The 25192-nt window shown below is 35.9% G+C and overlaps 1 protein-coding gene across 2 annotated transcripts in view; it reads left to right on the top strand.

Annotated features, from left to right (window-relative positions):
• LOC144447533 (uncharacterized) overlaps positions 1 to 25192 on the top strand; it is a 69201-nt gene that overhangs the window by 34036 nt on the left and 9973 nt on the right. The window contains exons 5-8 of one of the 2 annotated variants that reach the window (XM_078137581.1): positions 5549 to 5580; positions 9351 to 9854; positions 11909 to 11972; positions 17285 to 17552. In XM_078137581.1, coding sequence (XP_077993707.1) covers positions 5549 to 5580; positions 9351 to 9854; positions 11909 to 11972; positions 17285 to 17552 — 868 coding nt within the window. Of the gene's footprint in view, positions 1 to 5548; positions 5581 to 9350; positions 9855 to 11908; positions 11973 to 17281; positions 17553 to 25192 lie in introns of both variants that reach the window. The other variant, XM_078137580.1, reaches the window with a different exon arrangement.

Genomic DNA, 25192 nt, shown 5'->3' with positions numbered 1-25192 from the left:
ATGGTTCATAAGTGTCTGATGTTGGCTGGAATTTCCAGCCATGAACTATCGCTGGTTCATAGGTGTCTGTGGTTGGCTGGAATTTCAAGCCACAAATCAGAGATGGTTCATAGGTCTCTGTGGTTGGCTAGAATTACCAGTCACAAACCTTAAAAATCACCCATATTATGCACAAAGTGGTGAAGAAAAATAGCTTATTTCCTATTTCCACTTTTTTGTGCATATAATGACCATGAAATTGACCAATGTATTTTGGACTCAGTTATTTTATTTAGCTCTATATCTGTAACTTTTGAAGTCCCAGTGAAAGTTAGTTGTCGAAAAATGCCCGCTACCTATTCCCAGTACAGGAAAGCTTGCCATCCTTGACTAGACTTCAGACGGCCTTCATGATGCCCTACATACCCGGGATATGTACACTCGTTTCCATGGCAAATAATAAACAAAATTCAAACCCTTGTAACATCGCTAGTACGCATCAGAAAGTTTACATACTTCATGCTAAGCGTGATACCGGTCTACACTTTTAAACTCATTTACGACAACACTCAGTTTAAAGTGAATTTCCATAGCTCTCAAGTTCGTTTGGTTTCTCGAAATCTAAAAATCAAATCTGGACAGAAACCTATTGATATATATTTCCATATGTGTACCTTTCAATACAAGCAACCCGAATACTTTGAATGGTCTAGAACAAAGCCAATCAATGTCGGAAACTTTGGGAAAATTTGACCCAATTATAAAGCACTGAGTACAGAGCCCAACATTGTAACACAGTAACAACATTTAACTCATTTGCATTGTCATGATAATGTGTTGATATGAATAAATGCACGCATTCTGGCAGCAAACTCGCCCTTAGTATCAAAACATTTGTATTTTAAAAAAAGAGGGATTTTTAATTTTGAACGCAGAAGAGATTGTATGGATTTATCTTGGCGAATTCTCCAGCATGAATTTTCGGTAGAAAGCTGGTGATTTGACCCGGATGTTGATGCTGACCTGGTTTGACTGATGACCTTCTCATGCATGCTTTCAAACAGAAACTCGTGGAAGTATCGAATGAAGCAAAAACAAGATTTTCAATTTTGAAATAGTGAAGAGATCGTATGAACTAATGTCAAAGAATTCTCCAGCATGATTGACCACAGACGCGATCTTACAGCCAACCACAACATGTAATGTGAAGCTTTTATAGAACATTGTATGTAACTCTCAGCGTAGGAGGAGTTTTAAAGGCCAAGAAAGAAGAAAGAATTGTTTCTGGTCAATGTGCATCACTTATATACCCCACTTCAATCTTTTTAGTCTTTTTGTCAAACCAATGCAGTCTGCAGATCCAAGGGAAAACACAAAAGTAACTATCCCTACATTAATTGCTACTTCAGTAAAGACAACTGCAGAACTAATCATGAACAATTAAAAAACTTTAAAAAAAATTTTGTGTCGTTGCACCACTTTAAACACGTCCTGACCAGAAACAAAGTTTTTCTTTTTTTTGTGGCCTACAGATTTAATTACCGAAAGTTACATCGATAATATTTTCAGGACAGATGCGCATTGGTATCGCAAATGTACATACTAAATTATATTGAATTTGAAGCGTGAGTTCTTGGGATATAGCCTCGATTTTGAAAATCATTAATTACGTAAATTGCTTATTAATATCCATGGCATATTTACCAAAACCTAATCAGTTCTTGCCATTATCCTACGGAACATGTGTACAAAATTTCTTTGAATTTAGCCAGTCGGGTTTTTTTTTTTGAAAATTGTGATAAAGACACAGACAGACACACACACAAACACAGAGGCAGACTTTTCACCCCTAATATAGGAAGGTAAAAAATGTAAACACATCATCTAAGGATAAAAACATGTTAACACATCATCCAAACATTAAAAACAACTGTTAAGAAACACATCATCTAAAGATAAAAAACATGTTAACAGATTATCTATTTTATCTCCTTCAGCTGTCATTTTATTCAACGTCATACTTCAATATCACAAGTATTGACATGACTGAATTAACATATGTGTCTTAAAGGTGATTCAAAATGCTCACATTCACTATCGCTAATTTGCTAGACGACATGTTTGTGAAATGCATTCTGGTTTTAAAACTTTTCAAAAGCGTCTGCAAACACCTTAAAATGACCTTTTTTCAGTCACTTCCCTTCGGATTTACTTCGAGAGTTTTCGGGTATTTCCGGTCCCACCTAGACCACAGGATTTTATGACGTCATAAGGAGACATGGTTAGCACGTAGCCTATGACGAGCGTAGTCAACAGGTGAATAAAACTCAACAGCATTGTGAAAAAATACATTGCTGGTGGTTGTAATAGACATCAGTAAACAAAAACTACAGTCTACATGTCTTATTCACCAACATTTACTGATATTTACTCACACTTTCTCACTAATTGGCAGTGTCTGTGGGTATAAATGCTAAAATATGATCTCCCCATATTATGGCAAAATAAATCAAAACGGCTAGACTAGATATATATATAAACACTTGTAATGTCGCGTGTTTCACATTCATTGACTTTTATTTATCTGATTTTTTATTATTTGCCGACAAGAAGCATTACGATACCGTCGTGACGTTTGACGGCATCCCCGGGCCAAGGACGGCATATTTTAGCCCAATCGTACTCGCGTCGCCTTTTGAACAGTGCATTTAACAACAAAGTAAACATATTTCATCTCGAATAAATATACTAGCTATTAGAATACCAATGGGAAACTTCAAGAAGGCGTATCGGGACATGTGCCACAAGATATTTGTTGGTCCCATAATACACTAATTGATTCGATTTGCTCCGAGCATATGGAAGTACGCTCCGAGTCATTGCATCATGTAAATGGAACTGTGACCGACCTAATTTTGTTGTCCATATATAAAATGAGACTGACCTGTAAATTTTTCACAGTTTTCGTTGTGGTCTTGTATTGTCACATGTTTGGCTTGTGAACACAAGTTTACATCTATTATTGTCTAGGGCGTAATGATACTTTAGTCCGAGTCTGAAACCCATATAAAACCTAAGAAACTCGCATTCGGATCGGACAGAACAGAAGTAGGTCTCATCGACTTGTTGGGGACTCGAATTATTGCTTGTTTTTATCACGGTATACAGGTGATTATTATATATCGGTAGAGGGGTAGTGTTGTCAAGTTTTGTGCAGTCACCGCGGCCGCGGCAGTAAGCTCATACTGGGATAGTTCCGCCGATCAAAGCTGAAGCAGTGTATGTACAATGTACGTATGGAATCGGGAGAGCACAGCGCACATTCGTGTCGGGTTAAATGTATCCACGTGTTGATGTAATCCATATTTATCAATCAGATATATTGTAAAATTCTTCAAGTTGTACAGAAATAACGTCTCTAACTTCAAAACAAACCCTGAGAAACGGGACCGGATGTGGCTAGCCAAGTATCTAGCTGCAGGCTTTCTTTCATAACCATGTGCTGGGGTCACGACCTTGATTGCCGACGTCAATATTGTCCAATCATATTTGATATCATGAACACATCGCGATATTTGATTTGTTGGTTTCCTAAACTGTACACTTCGAATACCATGATTCGTTACAGAATTCTTCTAATGAATATTAAATAGGCTTGTTGCATTAAATTAAGTGATATCGCAACAAGGGAAACCATACAAGTTTTCTTCCAGACGAGTTGCTAAAGTCATGTAAATGACAACACTAAACTCACGAAATTTCCTCAATTCTTTACAATTTTATTGCTGATGATATGGCAATCTAATAGCTAGTATATTTATTCAAGATAAATATGTTTACTTTGTTGCTAAATGCGCCGTTCAAAAGGCGACATCAGTGAGTATAGTCGAGTATAGTGGGCTATAATATGCTGTCGACGCCATGCCTGTCGAAGATATTGTAATGCTTCTCCTCGGCAAATAATAAAAAAAATCAGATAAATAAATTGAAACACGCGAGCGACATTACAAGTGTTTATGTATATCTACACTGTAGTCTAGCCGTTTTGATTTATTTTGCCATAATATGCATGGGGAGATAATATTTTAGCATTTATACCCACAGACACTGCCAATTAGTCAGAAAGTGTGAGTAAATATCGGTAAATGTTGGTTAATAAGACGTGTAGAGTGTAGTTTTTGTTTACTGATGTCTGTTACAACCACTAGCAATGTATTTTTTCACAATGCTGTTGAGTTTTGTTCACCTAGTGACTACGCTCGTCATAGGCTATGTGCTATCCATGTCTCCTTATGACGTCATAAAATCCCATGGTCTAGGTGGGACCGGAAATACCCGAAAACTCTCGAAGTAAATCCGAAGGGAAGTGACTGAAAAAGGGTCATTTTAAGGTGTTTGCAGACGCTTTTGAAAAGTTTTAAAACCAGAATGCATTTCACAAACATGTCGTCTAGCAAATTAGCGATAGTGAATCTGAGCATTTTGAATCACCTTTAAATAACCTTTGAGAGTTGTGTTAATAACAGACTTTAGTGAAATATTTCAGCGGCTACTTGTATGAATCGGATATTACACACAAATATCTTGTACTTAAGGATGATCCTAGCAAGAAAACCAGAATCTATGTATACATTTTGAAATCTCTCACTCACAGCCAGAATTAAAAATATATGTAGTTTATGTTAGTTTTAACAGAGTCAAATGAAACAATGATGAATTATTGTTGATGTCACGAATGTCCTCTATGTCTATGTATGTAAATATGAATATATACTATGATATTGCGTGTCCCAAGACATACTAGACATGCCTAATAAACTGGAAAATGGAAATATGATAAAAATTAATCGATTTATGAAGGAACACCGTCATGCCATAAATTATCAATTTCTAAGATATTAAGCGACCTATGAAACTATGCAATATGTGGATACACAGTTAGGAAAAGATTATAATGTTTAGCTAGTCTTACAGTTCAAAAGATTAAAGTGTCCATATCTTTATCTTTACGACAGTTCATAAATTATCATATTAATAATAAATGCGCACCTTGTAAATAATTAGTTGTCACCAAAGTGTTTCTTATCAAAATGTCACCATTTTATAAAAGTACTGTGGTATTTTCTTTTGACATCATTTCTGTGTATAGCTGAAAACTGATTGAACAGACCCCGCAAACCAATTGAAAAGGCAGAAACACAGACCAAATGCAATTTTCCCCTTGAAATCCTCCCTGAGTATGAAAGTCAACCAAACAGAAATATATATATATATATAGAGAGAGAGAGAGAGAGAGAGAGAGAGAGAGAGAGAGAGAGAGAGAGAGAGAGAGAGAGAGAGAGAGAGAGAGAGAGAGAGAGAGAGAGAGAGGGGGGGGGGGGGGGTACTAGATGAAATACGATTTCTAAAAGAGGAATTCCATAGAGGAGAGAAAACAGTAGTGAAAATTAATGAGAGGGGGATGTGGTGATAGAAAGTAGTATTAAACACCAAATGAAGAGTTATAAATGCAAAGAAGTGATTAAGTCGAATTAAGAAACATTTTATATATTATTTTCTTATTTTGCAGGCAAGGGAAGTTCATCATTATTGGAAACACAGGTACGTATTCGTATGTCAAACGACACACACTGCATACCTAGTTAAAGACTGTTATCAGTTCCATGCATGAATGAATGTATGAATGAATGAATGTATTACTTTGCACAAGATAATTACGTGACGTCATAAATTGATAAAGGTCACATGAATATCAGAGAATGAAAAAGCCCTATGGAATGATAGGAAAATATAGTTTCCATAGTAGTGATTCCGTGTATTTGGAATTAAATGTATCACATGTGCCCGTCCCCTTAGGTTGGAATTAAAAGTGTCACATATGCTCGTTCCCTTAGGTTATCTATTTTACACTGCGAAATTCCAAGAGGTCATATCTAGGAATAGGAAAACGTAGTTATTATTTCGAGATCACATGACCAGGTCATAATATATTTTTCAATGTAACTAGGCATTTTGAGCAAAAGAAGTTAAACAATTCGATTAAAATCTTAATATGTAGAAATATGACTCGATTGCTATTTCATTTGTCTATCGTCGTTTGTTTTCATTTTTTGTGTGAGCACCTCTTCTGTTCCAGGTGTGAGCACCTCTTCTGTTCCAGGTGTGAGCACCTCTTCTGTTCCAGGTGTGAGCACCTCTTCCTGGCCACAAAATGAACGACCATATAAAGGAAATGGAATTAAATAAAGCAATCGAGCCGTATTTCTACATAAGATTTTAATCAGATTGCAAGTTAACCATCTTGATTGGGCATTTGTTGAATTTGAAATAAATAACTCTTGTTTTACATGCCCAGGGTTCTGAAAGGTATAAAGCAATATACACTGCAAAGATTAGTGATCAAATATTCACATAATGCATAATTTACCATAGAGAACTTGGTCGATATGGAAATGAATGGCGTAATTAAGGTAATGGAAAACTGACTAACAGCTGAAACGGCGATTTGCATGGCATAATATGATAATTCCCAGTTTCCTGTGACAATATGATGTAGTGGTCTACTACCATTTTAATAAAATGTGACCTTGTGACTTGTCTGTTGGTAAATTAGATCTCCCCATTTATTCTGTCTCACATTTTCTTTATTACAGAAGGTCGGAAAGCAAACGTAGTAAATTGTATATTACAATATTCCATTATAAGCTTGATAATGTATAAAATGCTGGAGTGAGCGATCTAAATGTACATGATCTATACATTACACATTACCATTAACCTACATGCATATAGTAATAGTAACAGTTGGCCAATGGGTAAACATCAAATATTTCACATTATTCTTTTATTAAGACACCGTCTTCAGCTGTGATTTTGTATTTCCTACACATCTCCTGTGTTTAGATGTAATGGAATTACTGAAAAGAGTTATGTTATCATTTCTTACCATCACCAGTAATTGTTATACCATATTAAGGCCTACAAAACAACTTGCGTAGAATAGGTGGGGTTGGTAGATTTTTAATTTTATATTTTATATAATTATAAAAAATTTAGGGTCGGCAGTGAAAAACCAGGTGGGGTTGGGTAACCGGAACAAGACAATTTTACTGAATTGATAAGGTTCAGTAGTGCTATAGCCATCGAACGGTGTCTGTCTGTCTCTCTATATCAGTTAATTTGGTATTTGGTGGGAACATTACATTTGGTGTCTAGTTGGGAGATTGTTCAAGGCCAAATGATTGCTTCACAGGTGTGATTTGGGTCAAATAGTGGTAAACACCGCCTTAAACTAAAAAACTACTGGGCAAATTGGTCTGAAATTTATTGGGAACATTCTTAGGGATGTTCATATTAGGAATTGTCCATGGCATGATGATCCTATTATTGATATGCAAATTAAGTATCAAAATGTGACTGTTTGGTCAAAAACCTTTAATTCCAAAAGAGGACTTGGCTGATTTGGCTGTTATTTCACAGGAATGTTTCTTGGAATGTTTCGGTTTGTTTCAACATTTGCCAACAGTTAGTATAAACCTTTGACAAGAAACAGTTTAGGAAATACATATACCTGTGAATCTGACATTTGTAGCTAGTTCCTGCACTTGCAGCACAACTAATTTTGTTTGTTCCTCATACCCTGGAAAACAATTTTTTAGCTCCGCTGTCAGTGAAAGCTGAAAGCGTAGCTTTAGGTATAGGTTGTATAGAGTATAGAGAGTAGAGTGAATCATAGGTGTCCGTCAAACTTTTATATTTTCATTATTTTCTCCAGAAGTGACAGTCAGTATTCTTAGATATTTGGTGTGCATGTTCCCTGGGGGGAGGCTATTCAGATTTGTTCATGCCAAGTTGATCTGTGCCATTTTCAATTTTTTATGATTTTTTTTCATAAAATGTCATTTTCATCATCTCCGTGAAAACTTATTGTCAGATTGCTTTGATATCAGGTTTGTTAATTTCAAGTCAGCACATCTTCATTTTTATTTTTTATGATTTTTGTTTTTGTAATTTGAAAAAAAAAATGAATATGTTAATGAGCATAATGACCGACGCCATATTGGAAATCAGTCGACGAGACTTTAAGTAAACTGCCACTTTTCAAAAGACACTATTGACATCAAGCAAGCAATGTAATATGTGCTATGGTCATAATTCTACGCATTGGGCGCCCAAATGACAAGCGTTTGTTTGAAACAGGGTTGTAAACTTCAAATCCAAATTCTGCACCCTTCTACATAATCAGCCAGTCTGCAACATCCTCATTTGCATACTCTATCCTTCAGTTTGCGACTATTACATTTTGAATGGCTGCTCACGGGCCTTATTTTTGGGTATTTTCAACTCGCCATAACTTTCACTAGAGTCCACCATTTTAGATACTGTAAACGCCTAAACCTCAACTTACATCTCTTCTTTCGTACCAGCAACACAAATTTGGAATTACATTTAGGGGATACCAATTTTCCGACGAATTCGGGACACATACTTGAGGCCCTGAAACCTTAACCCGGTTTTTCGCTCATACTACCCTAGTAGTTTCCTTAATACGGACCGGAAAGTTTGACAAATTTCACAAAATGGTGACTATATATGGTATAAAAGTACAATACATTACCAACTTCTGTGTAAAATGTGTTTTATAGTGAGACATCATATGAAACCACTAACCACTTTATTGCATCGCTAAAACAAAACTGCATAGTGAAGAGCTGAAGAACTGAACCACTTCTACATGTCACCGAAATAAAAAATAAAATAAAAAAAACAAACAGCGGAGCTATTCTGACCGATAGGTCGCTTGTTTATTTTTTCTGTACATACATACAATCATACATACATACATTCATTCATACATGTACATTGTGTATGCACAGTGTGTTTGTGTATGTGTGTAAGTCTATGGGGGGGGGGGGGGGGCATGGAAAAAAATCAAGAATTTGCAGGGGGGGGGGGGCATCAATTTTTTCCAAGCTTTTGTAGGGGGTGGGGGGACATGAAAGAAATACACAAGGAAAAAGGGAAATCCTCCGGGGTCACCCTGGAAGTAAAATCTGGACACTCCCTACGAAGCATTGTTATTCCTAGAATAAATATGGCGTACTAACTATGATTATTTAAGCCGTCACTTCTACTCGATATATTATACGCAACATTTCAAAACTTCTTTCGTACCATAAAGTATTGTATGTTAGCACGCAGAATGTACTAATGCTGTAACAATTGTTGATACATTGAAATCAAATATAGACGAATAAATAATGACAATAAAACCCGACACCGTTCACGCTGTCTTCGGATAACGTTTTCCTGCGGGTAAACACAACATACAAACTAAAATTGTTTTATTGTTTTGATTACTTTCCTATCAGGATGAGGTCGAGGAGGAAGCGTCGCCAGAAATCGTAAAAAATTTGCAGAGTTTAAAGGACAGGTTGAAAGAATCTTCAGAGTCAGAAGAAGGTTCAGGGAATTCGATAGAAGAAGAACTCCAACAAGTGCAAAAAGATGGCGTTGTTGACAATGATAGCAATAATAATAACAGTGATGATGAAAACATGCCATCTTCGGAGCTCAGAGAATTTCCCGACAAAACGAAGAGTACAGAACTGTTTGGGGATGAGGATGAAGATAAGGGCAGTGATTACGGAAAGACAAATAAAGCAGACGACATAGAGGAGGGATCAACGTCTTTTGAAGACCTAGATAAATCCACAGGGAATGAAAACCCCGCAAATGAGGTCCTGAAAGAAGGGAATGGGGCACCCTTAGCATATGAGTCGTATTCGAAAAATAACTTGTATGTGGATTTGATTGCCGCAGATCACGACATGTTGGTAAAAGATCACGATAAATTGAATGAACTGTTCAAATTGGTACGTTTTATTTTTTAAGTTTATATATAACACAATATCAAGCACGATACCCAGGAGTCATTACACAGTGTTTCACACTGAGTAATTAATTGCTCCTGAGCATCTTGCTTGAGATTGTGTTATTTACACCGCTCTCCACATACATATGTATTGAGTACTATGTTTACTCCAGCATAGACATTTTACATATTTTACATGTTATGAATATATATATATATATATATATATATATATATATATATATATATATATATATATATATATATATATATATATATATATATATATATATATATATATATATATATATATATATATATATATATTATTTTATTTTATTTTATTTTATTTTTTTTATTTTTTATTTTTTTGGTAGTACTGGAACTCTTTTTTGGTTGTAACTCGGAGTTTCACGCATTGCGCGATCATCAGACAACTGGGTGTGTGTTTATATAGAGTGCAGACAATAGAAATATCATCACTATTGTCTGTGTTGGTGGGTTGGTGTTGTGTGTGTTGAGGTGTTGGTTGTTATTGTGTGAGTTATTGGGTGCGGACAAGTAGGTGTTGGCGGGTTGTTACATGTTGGGCTTTGATGTTCCGTTAGTTAACGGGTTTAGTTTAGGTGATAGATGCTCTATTGAAGTTGGACAAATAAAACTTATTCTCGTGTCGGCATTTGGATATCAATTCAATTCTTTTGTTTAGTGTGGAGTTTTTGTCTGCTTTAATAATGGTTAGTTTTTCGGTTAAACACAGGTTGCAAAGTTTTGTTTTATTGGTGTATGCTTGGGCTGTCTTGCTGATGGACCAGGATATGGAAAAGGGCTCGTTGTTTCTTTTCAGTTTCCAAATGTGTTTTGATAGTTCTGTGCTGTTTTTGTGTTTTTCATGTTTGAATGACTGTTTGTGGTTGGCGTATCTCTGTTTGAAGTTGTTCTCTGTTAGACCGATATATACTTTTGTTTGTTTTTTTCCGTGGACGGTGGCTTGGTATACGATATTTTCTGTTTGGCATTCGCCGTTCAAAGGGCAGGTGTCTTTCTGTCTGCAATTACTCACCGAGTTATATATATATATATATATCTTTACACTTTGGTTCTGTCTAAATATTTGAAATATTTGGGTCAGAACTGTATGGTGTACGGTATATTATATATAAAAAGAAAATAATTTGTATGTGGATTTGACTTGATAAATAAGAGACAGACACAGACACACAGTCAAACAATGAGACAGGCAGACAGACCACTGGCCAGGTCTGATAGGGGTGTGTATGGCCAATGCTGTAAACCCCAGCCCCCAGATTAGACCAATTTTGACCCAAAACCAATACCTCATTTTGGACTGTTCAACTTTTTAGAAGACCACATTTTAGACCAATGTTGAATCACAGACAAGTTAAGTTCGTGTTGCTTGTCTGTGGTTGAATGCATGGTTGAACGATGAATGCAGTTTTGCTCATGTGCAGTTAACATAACAATGCATTATGGGATGATATCTAAGAACAAGCATTTCAGGGGGTGTGTATGATATCTCATAGTCACCGATATGAAAATGTCAACCAGTGAATTAGCAGGGGGCAAATTCCTGGAAATTCCTTCCATGACCCCATTTTAGATCAAACAAAATAAACAATTGTGAAAAGTGGACCCCATTTGAGACCGAAGGGTGAAAAACCCCCACCCCAAAGGGCGGCACACATATACGTATATTCAATAGTGGGAGTACCCCCCATTTCTTGATTTAAACTTTGGATAGGTTTGTTATCTTCAACAAAGTAACAACAAACCGTGGTGCACACCACATTAAAGCAGACACACCTCTGATTTCCATAACCTTTTCCTGAAATATATCCTCATATCTTCATACTTTCTAAATTATTGGAGATCTACACCTATTATACTATTTTTAGATTTGACCTAAAACCCAGAATCTTATTAGTTATCACAGAAAAGGTCGCACAAACTCCTATTGTATTCAAATGTATTAGCGTCTTTTCAAAACTCCATGTACCACATGAAATGCTTTTAACTCAAGCTATTCCTTTAAAGGTGAATTCATTGTACCAAGATAAAGACTTCCAGTACAAGATAGCTAAACGAAGATTTGAGTCAGGTAAGCAATCTATATTATTTTTTACGACTAGATTTCAATTCAATTCTAAAGTCATATTACTGATCACAGTTCGTGAACACTCGCCCCAATCGTAATATCACTTGCATGATGGGAATCAGCAAGGCAATAACAATGCTTTGTGTGAACACCTCTTAGTATAAATCCGTGATTATTAATAATGCAAGGTATTTGTGTTCACATTGCTTTAATACAATGGTGAGTCACGATGTCCTTTTTAGCACAACGTGCTATAGGGATTGCCCGGCGTCTGTCTGTCTGTGTGTGTGTGTGTGTGTGTGTGTGTGTGTGGATGAGTGTGTGTAAACAACTTAAAGTCAAAAACTGCTGAACCGATTGCCATGATATTTGGTGGGTCCATTACCTTGGGTGTCTAGTTGGGAAATTGTTCAAATCAAAATGATCGCATCACAGGTGTGTGATTTGGGTCAAAAATGTGATTTTTGGTCAAAAAACTTATATTGCAAAGATAACAACAGGAATAGAAAGACAAACGAATAAACATTCAAAAAATGTATGCAAATGTGCCTAGCAACAAGACCATGCCCATAGCAACAGCCAAATGATCACATATATTGCAAAGATAACAACGGGGATTAATAGACAATTGAATAAACATTCAAAAAATATATGTAAATATGCCTAGCAACAAGACCACGCCCATAGCAACAGCCACATAATCATGTATATTGCAAAGATAATATCAGGAATTCGTACAAGTGAACAAAAACATACAAATATGTATGCAAATATATCTAACAACATGACTACGCTCATAGCAACAGCCAAATGATAGCATATATCATAAAGATAGCAACATGGTTGGATAGGCAACTGGATAGTCATTCAACAAATGACCACTTATTGTTAGCATGGACTTACATATGGATAAACATTTTTAAAAACTATACAGTTGTGCTACAACGCCATTGGTGGTATTTTTAACATGACAAATTCATTTGGCACAGTAGACTTGATGGAGATCATATCCTAACTGTAGGATAATTTCAAACCTAAATCTTGAAAACAACACAATTGTAAATATCAATGACGAATTATGATGCAAAACAATAACTGTAGATGCTCAATTTCAGTATGACTACTCCATATTAAAATCTCACGTGACAGTTTTCACGTCACATAAGGGACAGGTCATTTTCTCCAGCAGGGGGGGGGGGTTCTTAAATCAGGCCGACAAAAAGTCATTGCCCCCCCCCCCCCCCCATCTGTAAAACCAAAAATAGGCTGACCCCCTCTATCACTTAATTCTAAAACTAGATGAACCCCCCCCCCCTCCCCCCATATATAATATTCACATGTGACAGGCATTTTTTGATCGTGACTCAATGTGGACTGCTTGACTGTCTTGCAAATACTTGCAAGATCCTGGGATAGCACTATGATAATCATAATCAAATCAGACAATAATTTCCAAGCTTTACAACATGTAAAATTAGCAAATACATAAGGTTGTGAAATACTTGTGAAATATACTTTGATAGCATCTTGACAGTAAGAAGTAGGGGGAAGATCTTGAGACCTATATGAGGGATATTTCAACCTCATGTGGGGGGGGGGGGTCCGAGGGGGTCTCCCTCTAGAAGCGCTGGAGGATTTTTACTCTTAAAGCCAATATTTAGGCTATTCAGACCCTTTCAAGCAATAACTTAATCCATGCTTTACAAGGCAGCACTATCAAGTATCAGAAACTATTCTTTGTACTTACATAGGGTTGAAATATGACAGTAAAAAGGTTGTTGGTGCATCTGATTGTTGGTTGAATGCATGAATGACCTCTGGGGGTGAGGGAGTCCAACGGGTTTTCCCCTGGCAGATCTGGAGTTTTTTCCTTCTATTAAGACAATGTTTAGGTTTATTCATAGCCTTTCAGGTAATATTTCCAAGCTTCAAAAAGGTAATGTAAATGTAAGTTTTAAATGAGTTTCCCATGTCACATACAAATGGGCCCGTAACATTGGTGTGTCTACTAGGTGCATTAATATTGCATGTATAGTAAAGTCACCAATATGTTAGAGAACTTTAGGTGGTTTTCCAAATTGTCTGTTATTTATTTCTTCCTATCCGAGGTACAGCCATTACAGATTGGAAGAACAGTTTTATATTTTTAAGTTTCTGCTTCCACTATTTTTCGTGAGACTAATCACACACAATTTTTGCGATTCTATTATTTTGTCCTCGAATACGTAAAAAAAGTTTAGGGTCAGCAGTGAAAAACTAGGTGGGGGTTGGGTAACTGGAACCAAACAATTATTTTTTATGCCAAATTTGTGAATTTATGGTCAATCAAACACTACCACATCCTTGAATTACACCCCGACTGTCGTGTTTGATTTCTGTTACTTCACCCTCATTACTACAGATATATGAATTTCCATGCAAATTAATTCAAGCTGAGTGAAGATATTGAAATCAATCCTGAGATCATTTATGAAGAGCAAACTGATCTTTCAATTATCATAGTGAAAAATAAAAACGATCTTTAACTTATGGTGGTTTGTAATATTCGTAGATCTGTTCAAACACAGTTATATATTTTCATCGAACAGGTACAGTGCCTGGATTGTTCTAGAAAATTAAACATTTTCTTAATAACAAAGAATATGTAATCACTTCAAGACCTTTCTAAAGAAACTGAGAGTTACCAACACTCAGCATCAAGGCACAGTTATTAAAAATTGTATATGCTGTGAAATATATCAAATATGTCTGAAATTGTGATGAGCTTAGCGTCATGTATTTAAGTGAGAGACATATTGCTATCCTTCAGACTAAGAATAATTGAATCTCTTTGAAACTTTTAGATTTTAGATTTTAAACATAATGTTTGGAGAGCTTTGAGGTAGAAATTATACTTTTGAAATTTAAAATCCAAGGTTTCAATATCAGGATCTTGCATTACTGCTATCTTATCAGTTAAAGAGAAAGGGTTTCAATGCCAGGGGCTCGCATTAGTAATATCTTATCCGTTAAAGGCCACGGTTTCAGTCCCAAGTTATTGCATCAGTGCTATGATAAAAGGCCAGGGATGCAATTCCAGGTTCTCTCATAAGTGCTATCGTATCACTTAAAGGCCAAGCTTTCACTGCCAGGTTCTCACATTAGTGGTATCCTAACAAAGAAAGAAGGGTTTCAATCCCAGATCTCTCATTAGTGCTATTTTATCCTTTAGACATGAGGGGAACATTGCCTTTACCAGCAAAGTGCAATTCTTGCACTTTCTTATCAATCCTTATTACCATAACTAAGTGTTTGCTTTTTGTAATTACATCTGATAAGCTGACTCGTCGCTGGTACAGGTACTAGGTCAAGACTGAAATGCTGTCGACTGAATGTGTGCAAGTACTAGTGAGTGTGTTCCTCCACCGCGAGGCACAACTGGCTTGGGTGAAAGGTCACGATCCGATCACGATCATAACATTAGGATACATCGTGCACCGTACATTGATGATGTTACATTTGGTATATGGACATCAGATATGGGAATTTGCTATTTAAGTATCTCTGCGCTTAATTTTTCAAAAAATTATTTAACTAACTATGGAACGAGAAAAACTGTAGTTCCGAGTGCAAGGTTACTTTCAAGGAGTGAATCGTTTGAGTCAAGGGACGTTATCAGCTGTTACAACTTTTATAATCCTATTACAGTTGACATTGCAAACAGATTTAGAGATTGTCAACAACCCAACTTGCCTATTGATGAACTCGGGTTATCCATAGTTTGGTTTTACCAAGGCATTTCCGACATGGAGGCGTGGGTATCAATCGCAGGTTCTCTCATTATTACCAGCTTATCAGTTAAAGGCCAGGGTTTCAATCCCAGGTTATTGCATTAATGCTATTTTATCCATTAAAGGCCAGGGTTTGAATCCCAGGTCCTCGCATTACTGCTTTCTTATCCGTTAAAGGCCAGAGTTTCAATCCCAGGTTCTGGCATTACTGCTTTCTTATCCGTTGAAGGCCAGAGTTTCAATCCCAGGTTCTGGTATTGTCAGTGAAGGAGTCCACACACTGAGCCACGATCAAAACTTGTCTGACATGGGAATATTCTATATATGGGGGGGGGGGTTTACAGATGGGGAGGGAGGGGGTCAGTGACTTTTGTCGGCCCAATGGAAGAATCAACTGACCCCTGCAGGCTGGAGATACTGACCGATCCCTAATGTGCATAGCAACCATTGCAACACCCATAGCAACTACCAAATACAATGATTTACCATCATGCTGAAAATGATTATTACATTCTTTAAATTTACACCTGGGCATGTTTGCAATGCACAGCTACTACACAAACTAGATCTAAATGCTAGACTGGTGGAATTCAGGATAACATGATGTCACAAGTTGGGAGTGTTCCCAGTATCCTTTGTGGCAAAATTCCCAAAATGGCTGCACACAATGTCGCTCATTGACATTTCAAAGTCGCACAACTTTAATACATTTCATTTTTACCTTCCGTAAGGAAGTTTTATATTGGGGATGAAAAGTATATGTGTGTGTCTGTCTGTGTGTCTGTGTGTGTGTGTGTGTGTGTGTGTGTGTGTGTGTCACCATTTTCTAAAAAAATGACTGGCTCAATTCATACGATCTCTTCACTATTTCATTCTCAATGAAAATTTAAAATCCTTTTTTGTACTTCGTTGATACCTGTTTGCACTCCCACATGTTTCTGTTTGCCGTGAAAGCATGCATGGGAAGATCATTGGTCAAACCTGGTCAGCTTCAACTTCCGGGCCAAATTACCCCTCTTTCTACCAAAAATTCTGCAACGGAGGATTACACAAACACTTTGCCAATATCTTTTACTATAGTCATTTAAAGCACATAAGAATTCACCGTTTGTGGTGTCAGTTTAGGTTTACGTTTTTACAGTGCCTAAAATGGTGGACTCTGAAAATTGTGGCGAGTTGAAAATACGCCAAACTCAATTTTTGCAGAAGTGGATATTTACAATGTGTCAGCCGGAGTTCTGAAGCTATGTTTTATTTATTGATATAGTAACTAATGGATATACGATATCATGACGTCTGCCGGCGCCGGTAGCGCAGAATTTTTCTTTTCGATAATGCATGAAGGAACAACATTCTAAAGGTTTCTCTCACGGAAGGCATTCAGTTTACATCTGGTATAAAATTCAGATACACGTCGATTAAATACACCAGGAAAAGCTTTCTGAAAGTGTAAACCTTTCCTTTAATCCTAAATAGAAATATTTCATCAATTGCAAGTGATCATGTATATTTATAATCACTGTCGCTTGTTTCTCCTTAAAGCAGATGATGATGATGATGATGATGATGACGACGAAAATGACAAAGTCGACAACAGTGACGAGGAAAATGGTGATGATACTGCTAAGGAGTTTGATGGTAATGACATTGAAGACAATGCTGATTCTAACGAAGAGGAAGAAGTGGGAGACAAAGATACAGTAGATGATGATACCAGCAAAAAGGAAGACAGTGATATACCTGATGACGCAAAGAAAGATGATGATGATGATGAGGAGGAAGACGGTGGAAATTCAGAAGGACAGAGTGAGGAGTAAGTTTTCAAGGTCTCACCTGTACATTTTAGTACTAGATTCACATGAAATAAATGGAGGCACTATTCGTACAAGACTAATTACTTAGGCTTTCAACTTAATTATAGACTGTATATGCTAAAACTTAACCAGTGTAATCAAATGTATCAGTATGAAAATGGTGGATACTGATAGCATTCACAATTTAATATAAATTGCAATGACGTTAGTTAACAACAAAAACAACCAGTCAACCAACCAACCAATCAACCAACTAAACAAACAAACAAACAAACAAACAAAAATAGGGTAATATAGATGTTCGGGATAGTGAAATAAATAAATAAAAGTAAAATTGTGTTAAAAAGTACAACTAATAAAAAAATATGAGAAGTGTAGGAAAAAACTTTTAGGGAATTAGCTGAATTTATGGCAGGGGAGGCTTCAGAAAATTTTGGGGTGCAAAAGGGGGGGGGGCGTGAAAATTGTGATGGTATGATAGGCAGGGGCATAAAATATTTTACTCATGATTTGACATAAATTAAATATCAGGAGTGGTTGTTCACCTTGTGCATTTGAAAAAAAAATCATGTTCAGGCTCTGCTGCAGTAATAAAACTCGTGATGATAGCCATAGGAATGTGTGTCTGTGTCTGCCTTAATGTCTCTCTTTCTGTCATTGTATTTTAATTGTTCTTTTTTGTTCTTGACCCTCATGAAAAAAGGCTGTTACCTATGAGGCTATCGAGTTTAAATAAAGTTTATTATTATTATTATATTTATTATTATTATTATTATTAACTTTATAGCAAGTTTGGAAAACGAGCTACACATTATATTACCATTATTATATTATATTATATTATATTATTTAATTACACATGCTTACCTGACTGAGATTTGACATGACTTTCTACTGAGCTGAACCAGAGTGCAGGTTTCAAAAACCCTCAACAAAAATGGTTACATCATTTCTCGAAAAATGGAGGGAAATGGTGATGTTATAAATTGTTACTGATTGTTTGAAAGATGCCGCAGCGCACGTCATCAAAGTTTGATCATTCCTGTGTGATTAAATAGTTACTTGTATTATGGAAGTTATGATAGTAAAGGACAAGTTACACGGGAAACTCAACAAGCAGTACACTAGGCAATTCGCCAGGGGAATTCGTTGCATGCTACAAATTGCTTTGTGTATGGCCGCAACCATACGTGCAACCATTACGATCGGATTATCTGCAACAATGTTGCTTCTCGCATTGCTTGGTGTCTACGTTGCAGGCAGTAACCTAATCTGATTAAAATCTGATCTGAAAATTGGCTAAATGTCTTTATTTACCCACCATTTCCATTGTTTTGTGTCGTTTGTTTTGTTGAGTGATTTCAATAATTTTATTCCAAACTTGAATACAAATAGTGTCTTCGGAAAGATAAACATTGCTGTAAACGAACTTTGAATTGAATAAAGTTTTACTATTGATACGTCTACAGGGATTCAGTCACTAGGGAGCCTTCAGTATTTACAGGGGGGGGGGGAGGGGAGGAATTGGGTGTGTGGGTCACATTTTACAAACCTGTTCTTGGGAAGGGTCATATTTTGCATTACAATGTTTTGGGGAGGGGCACATTTTACAATCCGTAGTTTTGTGACCAAATTGAAGATTCAGTTATTGTCAGTTTGTTTTGTGTGTTTTGAGATGTAAAAGTATATGAAAGCCCATTAGGGATATTTACAGAATCAAAAAAATAACAAATTCTTGAGATAATGAGATACTTTCTTGTTATCTCGAGAAATTATCTTGTTATCTCGAGAAATCGTCTCATTATCTCGAGAAACCATTTCGTTATCTTGACATAATTTCTTGTTATCTCGAAAAACTATTTCGTTATCTCGATATAATTTCTTGTTATCTCGAAAAACTATTTCGTTTTCTTGATATATTTTCTTGTTATCTCGATATATATATATATATATATATATATATATATATATATATATATATATATATATATATATATATATATATATATATATATATATATATATATATATATAAGATAGTTTTTCGAGATGAGTTTTCCGAGATAACGAGAAATTATGTCGGGATAACGAATAGTTTTTCGAGATAATGGGATAGTTTCTCAAGATAATGAGATAATTTATCTTTATCTCGAGAATTTTTTTCATTTTTTTTATTCTTTAAATGTTCCTAATGGGCTTTCATAAAAGTGAGATGAGCACTCAACATTTATTTTTACGAGTACTTTACATGCTAAAAATAACCAGATTTAAACTGAATGCCTCCTGTAAGGGAATCACTAATTATGCAAATAACTCATTAAAATAAAAACAACTATGGTAACAGTCTTTGTTTTTGGACAAGCGTGCTTTCTTAAGTTAATGTATGTGCCAAATTATACGGAATTTGAAGAGTGCATGATACTGCTTAATTACTGAATATCGTTCATTATTCAAAATACTCATTAAAAGGTAAAAGTTGTAGCAACAAACTTCATAGGACAGGTGCGTATTATTATGGTTGATATATGTATCATATTATACGAAATTTGAAGCTTGAATTTTTAAGATATGACGTAGTTACCTAAAACATTAATTATGCACATTTTTCATTAAAAGTGTATGCTATAGCACCAAATTTTAGAGGACGTACCTGCTTTGTTGTGGTTAACATTATGTACTAATTTGTATTGAAATTGAAGTATGCAGTCTTAAGATATAGCCTAATTACTGAAAATCATTAATTATGCAAATTATTCATTAACACTGTAAGGTATATAAACTAACTTTATAGGAAATACACAATTTGTTATTTTTAATGTATGTACTGAATTGTATTGAAATTGAAGTATGCAGTCGTAAGATATAGCCTAATCACCTAAAATCATTAATTATGCAACTTTTTCATTAAAACTGTAAACTATATCAAAATTTTTTATAGGACATATCCGCTTTGTTATGGTTAACATATGTACAAATTTGTATTGAAATTGAAGCATGCATTCTTAAGATATAGCTTAATTACCAAAATCATTAATTATGCAAATTATTCATTAACAATGTAAGGTACATCAACTAACTTCATAGGACATACACAATTTGTTATTGTTAATGTATGTACTGAAATGTATTGAAATTGAAGTATGCAGTCGTAAGATATAGCCTAATTACCAAGAATAATTAATTATGCAAATTATTCATTAACACTTAAAGGTACATCAACAAGCTTTACAGGACATGTGTGATTGTTATTGCTAACGTGTACTGAATTATATTGAAATTGAAGTATGTATTCTTATCATTAATTATGCAAATTATTCATTAACAATGTAAGGTACATCAACTAACTTTATAGGACATATAAGTTTTCTTATGGTTAACGAATGTACTAAATTATGTTGAATATGAAGTATGCATTCTTAAGATATAGCCTAATTACCAAAAAATAATTAATTATGCAAATTATTCGTTAATGCTGTAAGGTACATCATCAAATTTTATAGGACAAATGTATGTTGTTATAACGAATATACTAAATTATATTGAAATTGGAGTATGCAGTCTTAAGATATTGCTTAATTATTTGATTTCATTAATATGCAAATTTCTCTAATTAAACATTAACAGATCTGGCTCAAAACCTAATCAGGTCTAGCTATTACCCTAAAGATTATATATTCTGAATTTCATTACAATACGCCGTATTCCGGTTATCGAAGAAGCCCCGAAAAGATAAAAGATATGATTGTTTGGCCACTAGGGGCGCTGTTTTAGAACCGGAAGTGAGGGCCAGACTTGTAGAGCATTGTTGCAAAGCATAGAGTCTATAGGCATCGTAACCACTGACTAAAGATTTTCTGTCATTCCCCGTAACTTTACGCTATAATATTGCATTATCGCCCATCAAATAACGAAATAGCAAATTAACCTCTTGTTCTCCTAATATTTCGCGTAAGTTTGGCTCTGCAATTCGACCGTGAGGAAAACCCAAAAGTAGCAACATTTTGAAACGGGTAGTACACTGACATCTCACTCACGTTTTCAGTGTGACCTCGTCCATTTGCGTTACCGTTGGAGAAATTGTAGCGATTGCTTCCAGTCAAACATCGGAACGGAAAAAGGTACAAAAACAGAGGAAAGAACCCTCAAAATCACAATATACGCTACAGTTATTGCAGCTTGTATAAAACCAATCTGATTAAAATCCTATGTAGATGTCGGCTAATCGTTCATTGCTATTTTACTTTCGTTATTGTGCCTGAATTGACCTTCGTGGTACATGTTTGATCGCCTCCTCTACCGATCGGGACAAAAACGTAAACATGTACCACGAAGGTCAATTCAGGCAAAATAACGAAGGTAAAATAGCAATGAACGATCAGCCGACATCTACATCGGATTTTAATCAGATCGGTATAAGACATGGTATGATGAGTGAACCACGTAAACGTTACATGGAAGGCCGATTCATTGAAGGGGTGGGCGGTGTGGTACAACAATATTTATGATTCGTTGCCGACTTCAATGGGTTTTTTTATACACTGATGGTCCTGAATGAAGAATAGCAAGCTAACCAAAGTGTGATAGTAAAGATGAGTATATCAATACAAATATGTTTATGCCAACTTATAACCAGTACATGAAATGTTTTTTTCCGGACAAAGTTTTATGATTTCACCCGTGGTGCTACACCACTGTTCTAATAAACAAGAAAGGCCTAAGTATGCGGCGACATCAGTTACAATATAAACATGTGGCTTGGTAATTGTCGACCGAACTCTCAATATTGCAATGACTGTAGCTGGAAGCTGTTCAATCTGATTAAAATCCGATGTAGATGTCGGCTAATCGTTCATTGCTATTTTACCTTCGTTATTTTGCCTGATATTATTTTTCTTGGTACATGTTTACATTTTTTAGCCTGATCGTAGAGGAGGCGATCAGGCAAGCTAAAAAATGTAAACATGTACCAAGAAGGTCAATTCAGGCAAAATAACGAAGGTAAAATAGCAATGAACGATCAGCCAACATCTACATCGGATTTTAATCAGATTGGAAGCTGTTGTCAGATTTGTAATTTTCTAATCGTTCTTTTGTCAAGCAACAGACACCAGTAAGGTAAAGAAATATGTTTATCATGTATACATCGGGTATATTTCGAAGGTCCTCCGTCCAACTTTCAATGTTTCCGCTGTCGATTAGTTCTATATTTTGATGCTTGACATCCACTATTCGTCTCCTCTTCCGTTCTCTCAGAAAATTATCATTTTCTAGTGTTTCAAGACCAAGGTTTACAGCATTTCTGGCGATATCTAGTAGATTTAGAAGTAGTAATTTTCCACTCTTTTATGAATGCACGGAGTTCTTTTACGCCCATTTTGTTGACAGCTTCATACATCGCCATACTATTAGATGCCATGACGAAAATTCTGGCCCTCACTTTGTCAGATATGGTGCGCCCTCTCGCGATACTTTCCTGCGAAACAACCGGAAGTTCGATAACCGGAATACGCCGTATTGAGCCAGCCGAATTTTAGAAAATGATGACACAGACAGACAGACAGACAGACAGACACAGACAGACACACACACACAGACAGACATTTGTATTTTAATACCTCCCGTACCCTTACGGGAGGTAAAAATACACATGTTGTAAGAAAATTGTTTAATAAAAGGATGCATTTTGTTGAGTGTACCATCTCACTTTATCACTCACACTGTACGTGAATGTCGTTGTTAAAATATGATGGTGATGGTAGCAGTAATGATGATGATGATGATGATGATGATAATGATGATGATGATTTAGTTTTGAATGTCATAGAGAACACGGACAATGATACATGTACTGACTCAAGTAGTACCAGTGAGTCAGATTAGAGTGACACTGATAATGGCAATACTGAAGGTGAACGTGATGATGATGACAATGATATCAGGGAACTTTTACAAGTGACCAGATCAGGCAGAGTATGCACAAAATGGAAAGCATGTTTTAGATACTAACTAGATTGTGTATGATTATAAGAGAAAGGCAACTAACCAATCTTTTACTGTTTTTCATTTTATATAAACAAATATTGCTTTCTAATACAGTCAAAATCATTTAATTTGTATGCATACATATAATGGGAAGATTAATTAACATTCAGTATATGCAATTGTCATTGGGAGGGTCATGTTTTACAAAATGGGACAAAGGGGAGGGCCACTTTTTACAAATGGAGAATGGGGGGTCCCGGGGTCATGTTTTACTTAGCAGACCATGTGTGATTTCCTCCGGCCCTCCCCCTTGTAAATACTGAAGGCTCCCTTATATTGGTACAATATCAATTCAATTTTATAACATTTCTTCTAATTTCCTGTCGATAGAAACCGTGAAGACTTGGCCTTTATACTTGATGTGTAACCACATATGTCTATGCATGCATAGCAATTTGGTCTTGTCACTCTCCAAGTGATTCTATTTATTATGCAGCATGGTAATGGTCTGATTACGAAGTACGAAAACCTCTTGCCCAATTACGGCATATAGTGGCTGTGCTTTTTACAGACTACAGTGAAAATAGAGTACCCAGATAATTTGAATTACGATTTTACCGGCTTTACAATACCCCTTGCCCACCATCACTTTACCTCAAATATTGCTTCTGTAAACGATAACATAGTGACAAAATGAGTCGGGGAATAACATAAGTTTTAAAGGTTCTGATTGGACGTTGGCCCTAACAGTCTGGGATTGAGTACTTGCATGCAGTTTGACGCTCACCTTGCCATTTTCGACAAAGTGAGCGCTGAGCACTTGTTTGCTAACTTTGTTGGAACCCTTACATATCTTGAATAGTCTAGTTTTGTATTCCTGATGGTTCATATTCATTAAGTGATCCATGTAGTCTAGTTTTGAATTCATCCATGATGATACATTGTCCCTGCTCTACATATCCATATGCTCTTAAATTTTTAGCACAACTGAACTGAGATTCAGTAGTGCTATAGCCATGGTGAATTGTCTGTCTGTATGTCGATCAGTGTGTGTCTGTCTGTCTGTCTGTGTGTGTGTGTGTGTGTGTGTGTGTGTGTGAGTAAACGGCTTAAACTTAAAAACCGGCAGACCGATTGCCTTGGTATTTGGTGGGGACATTAAGTAGAAGAGCATGTAGATGGGAAATTGTTCAATTGAAACATGGGAACCCGAAAGTACACACAGTTACTAAACGTGACACACTAAAGATGGACTGAGCTACTTTAGTTGCAAGAAATGCATTAGAAATAGAGTTATGTACTTATAAAGGCTGCAATGGATTGTATGCTCCCCAGGGAGTTGAGAAAGTTTAAAGGGCCATTGTGTCGATATAGATCCGAGCCTGGGGTAATAATTGTAAAGCACTTTGAGGACGGAGTGGGAAAGTGCAACATATTATAGTATAATGACATACGTTCGATTTGAATTATTAAAAGTTATATTATTTAAATGCACACAAATAGTAATAAATAAAATAATATTGTTATTTATATTCATATACAGAGCAGAGCAAGTACTAAGCTCCAAAGTGTTACAGCTTGAAATATATAGGCTTGGTAGCTTGGTAGCTTGGTATAGGACACAACACATCGTTATTCGATGGGGTGCACATACTTC

Source organism: Glandiceps talaboti, chromosome 16 (assembly GCF_964340395.1).
Source record: "Glandiceps talaboti chromosome 16, keGlaTala1.1, whole genome shotgun sequence".
NCBI lineage: Eukaryota > Metazoa > Hemichordata > Enteropneusta > Spengelidae > Glandiceps > Glandiceps talaboti.
This window is presented reverse-complemented; position numbering and strand designations above follow the sequence as displayed.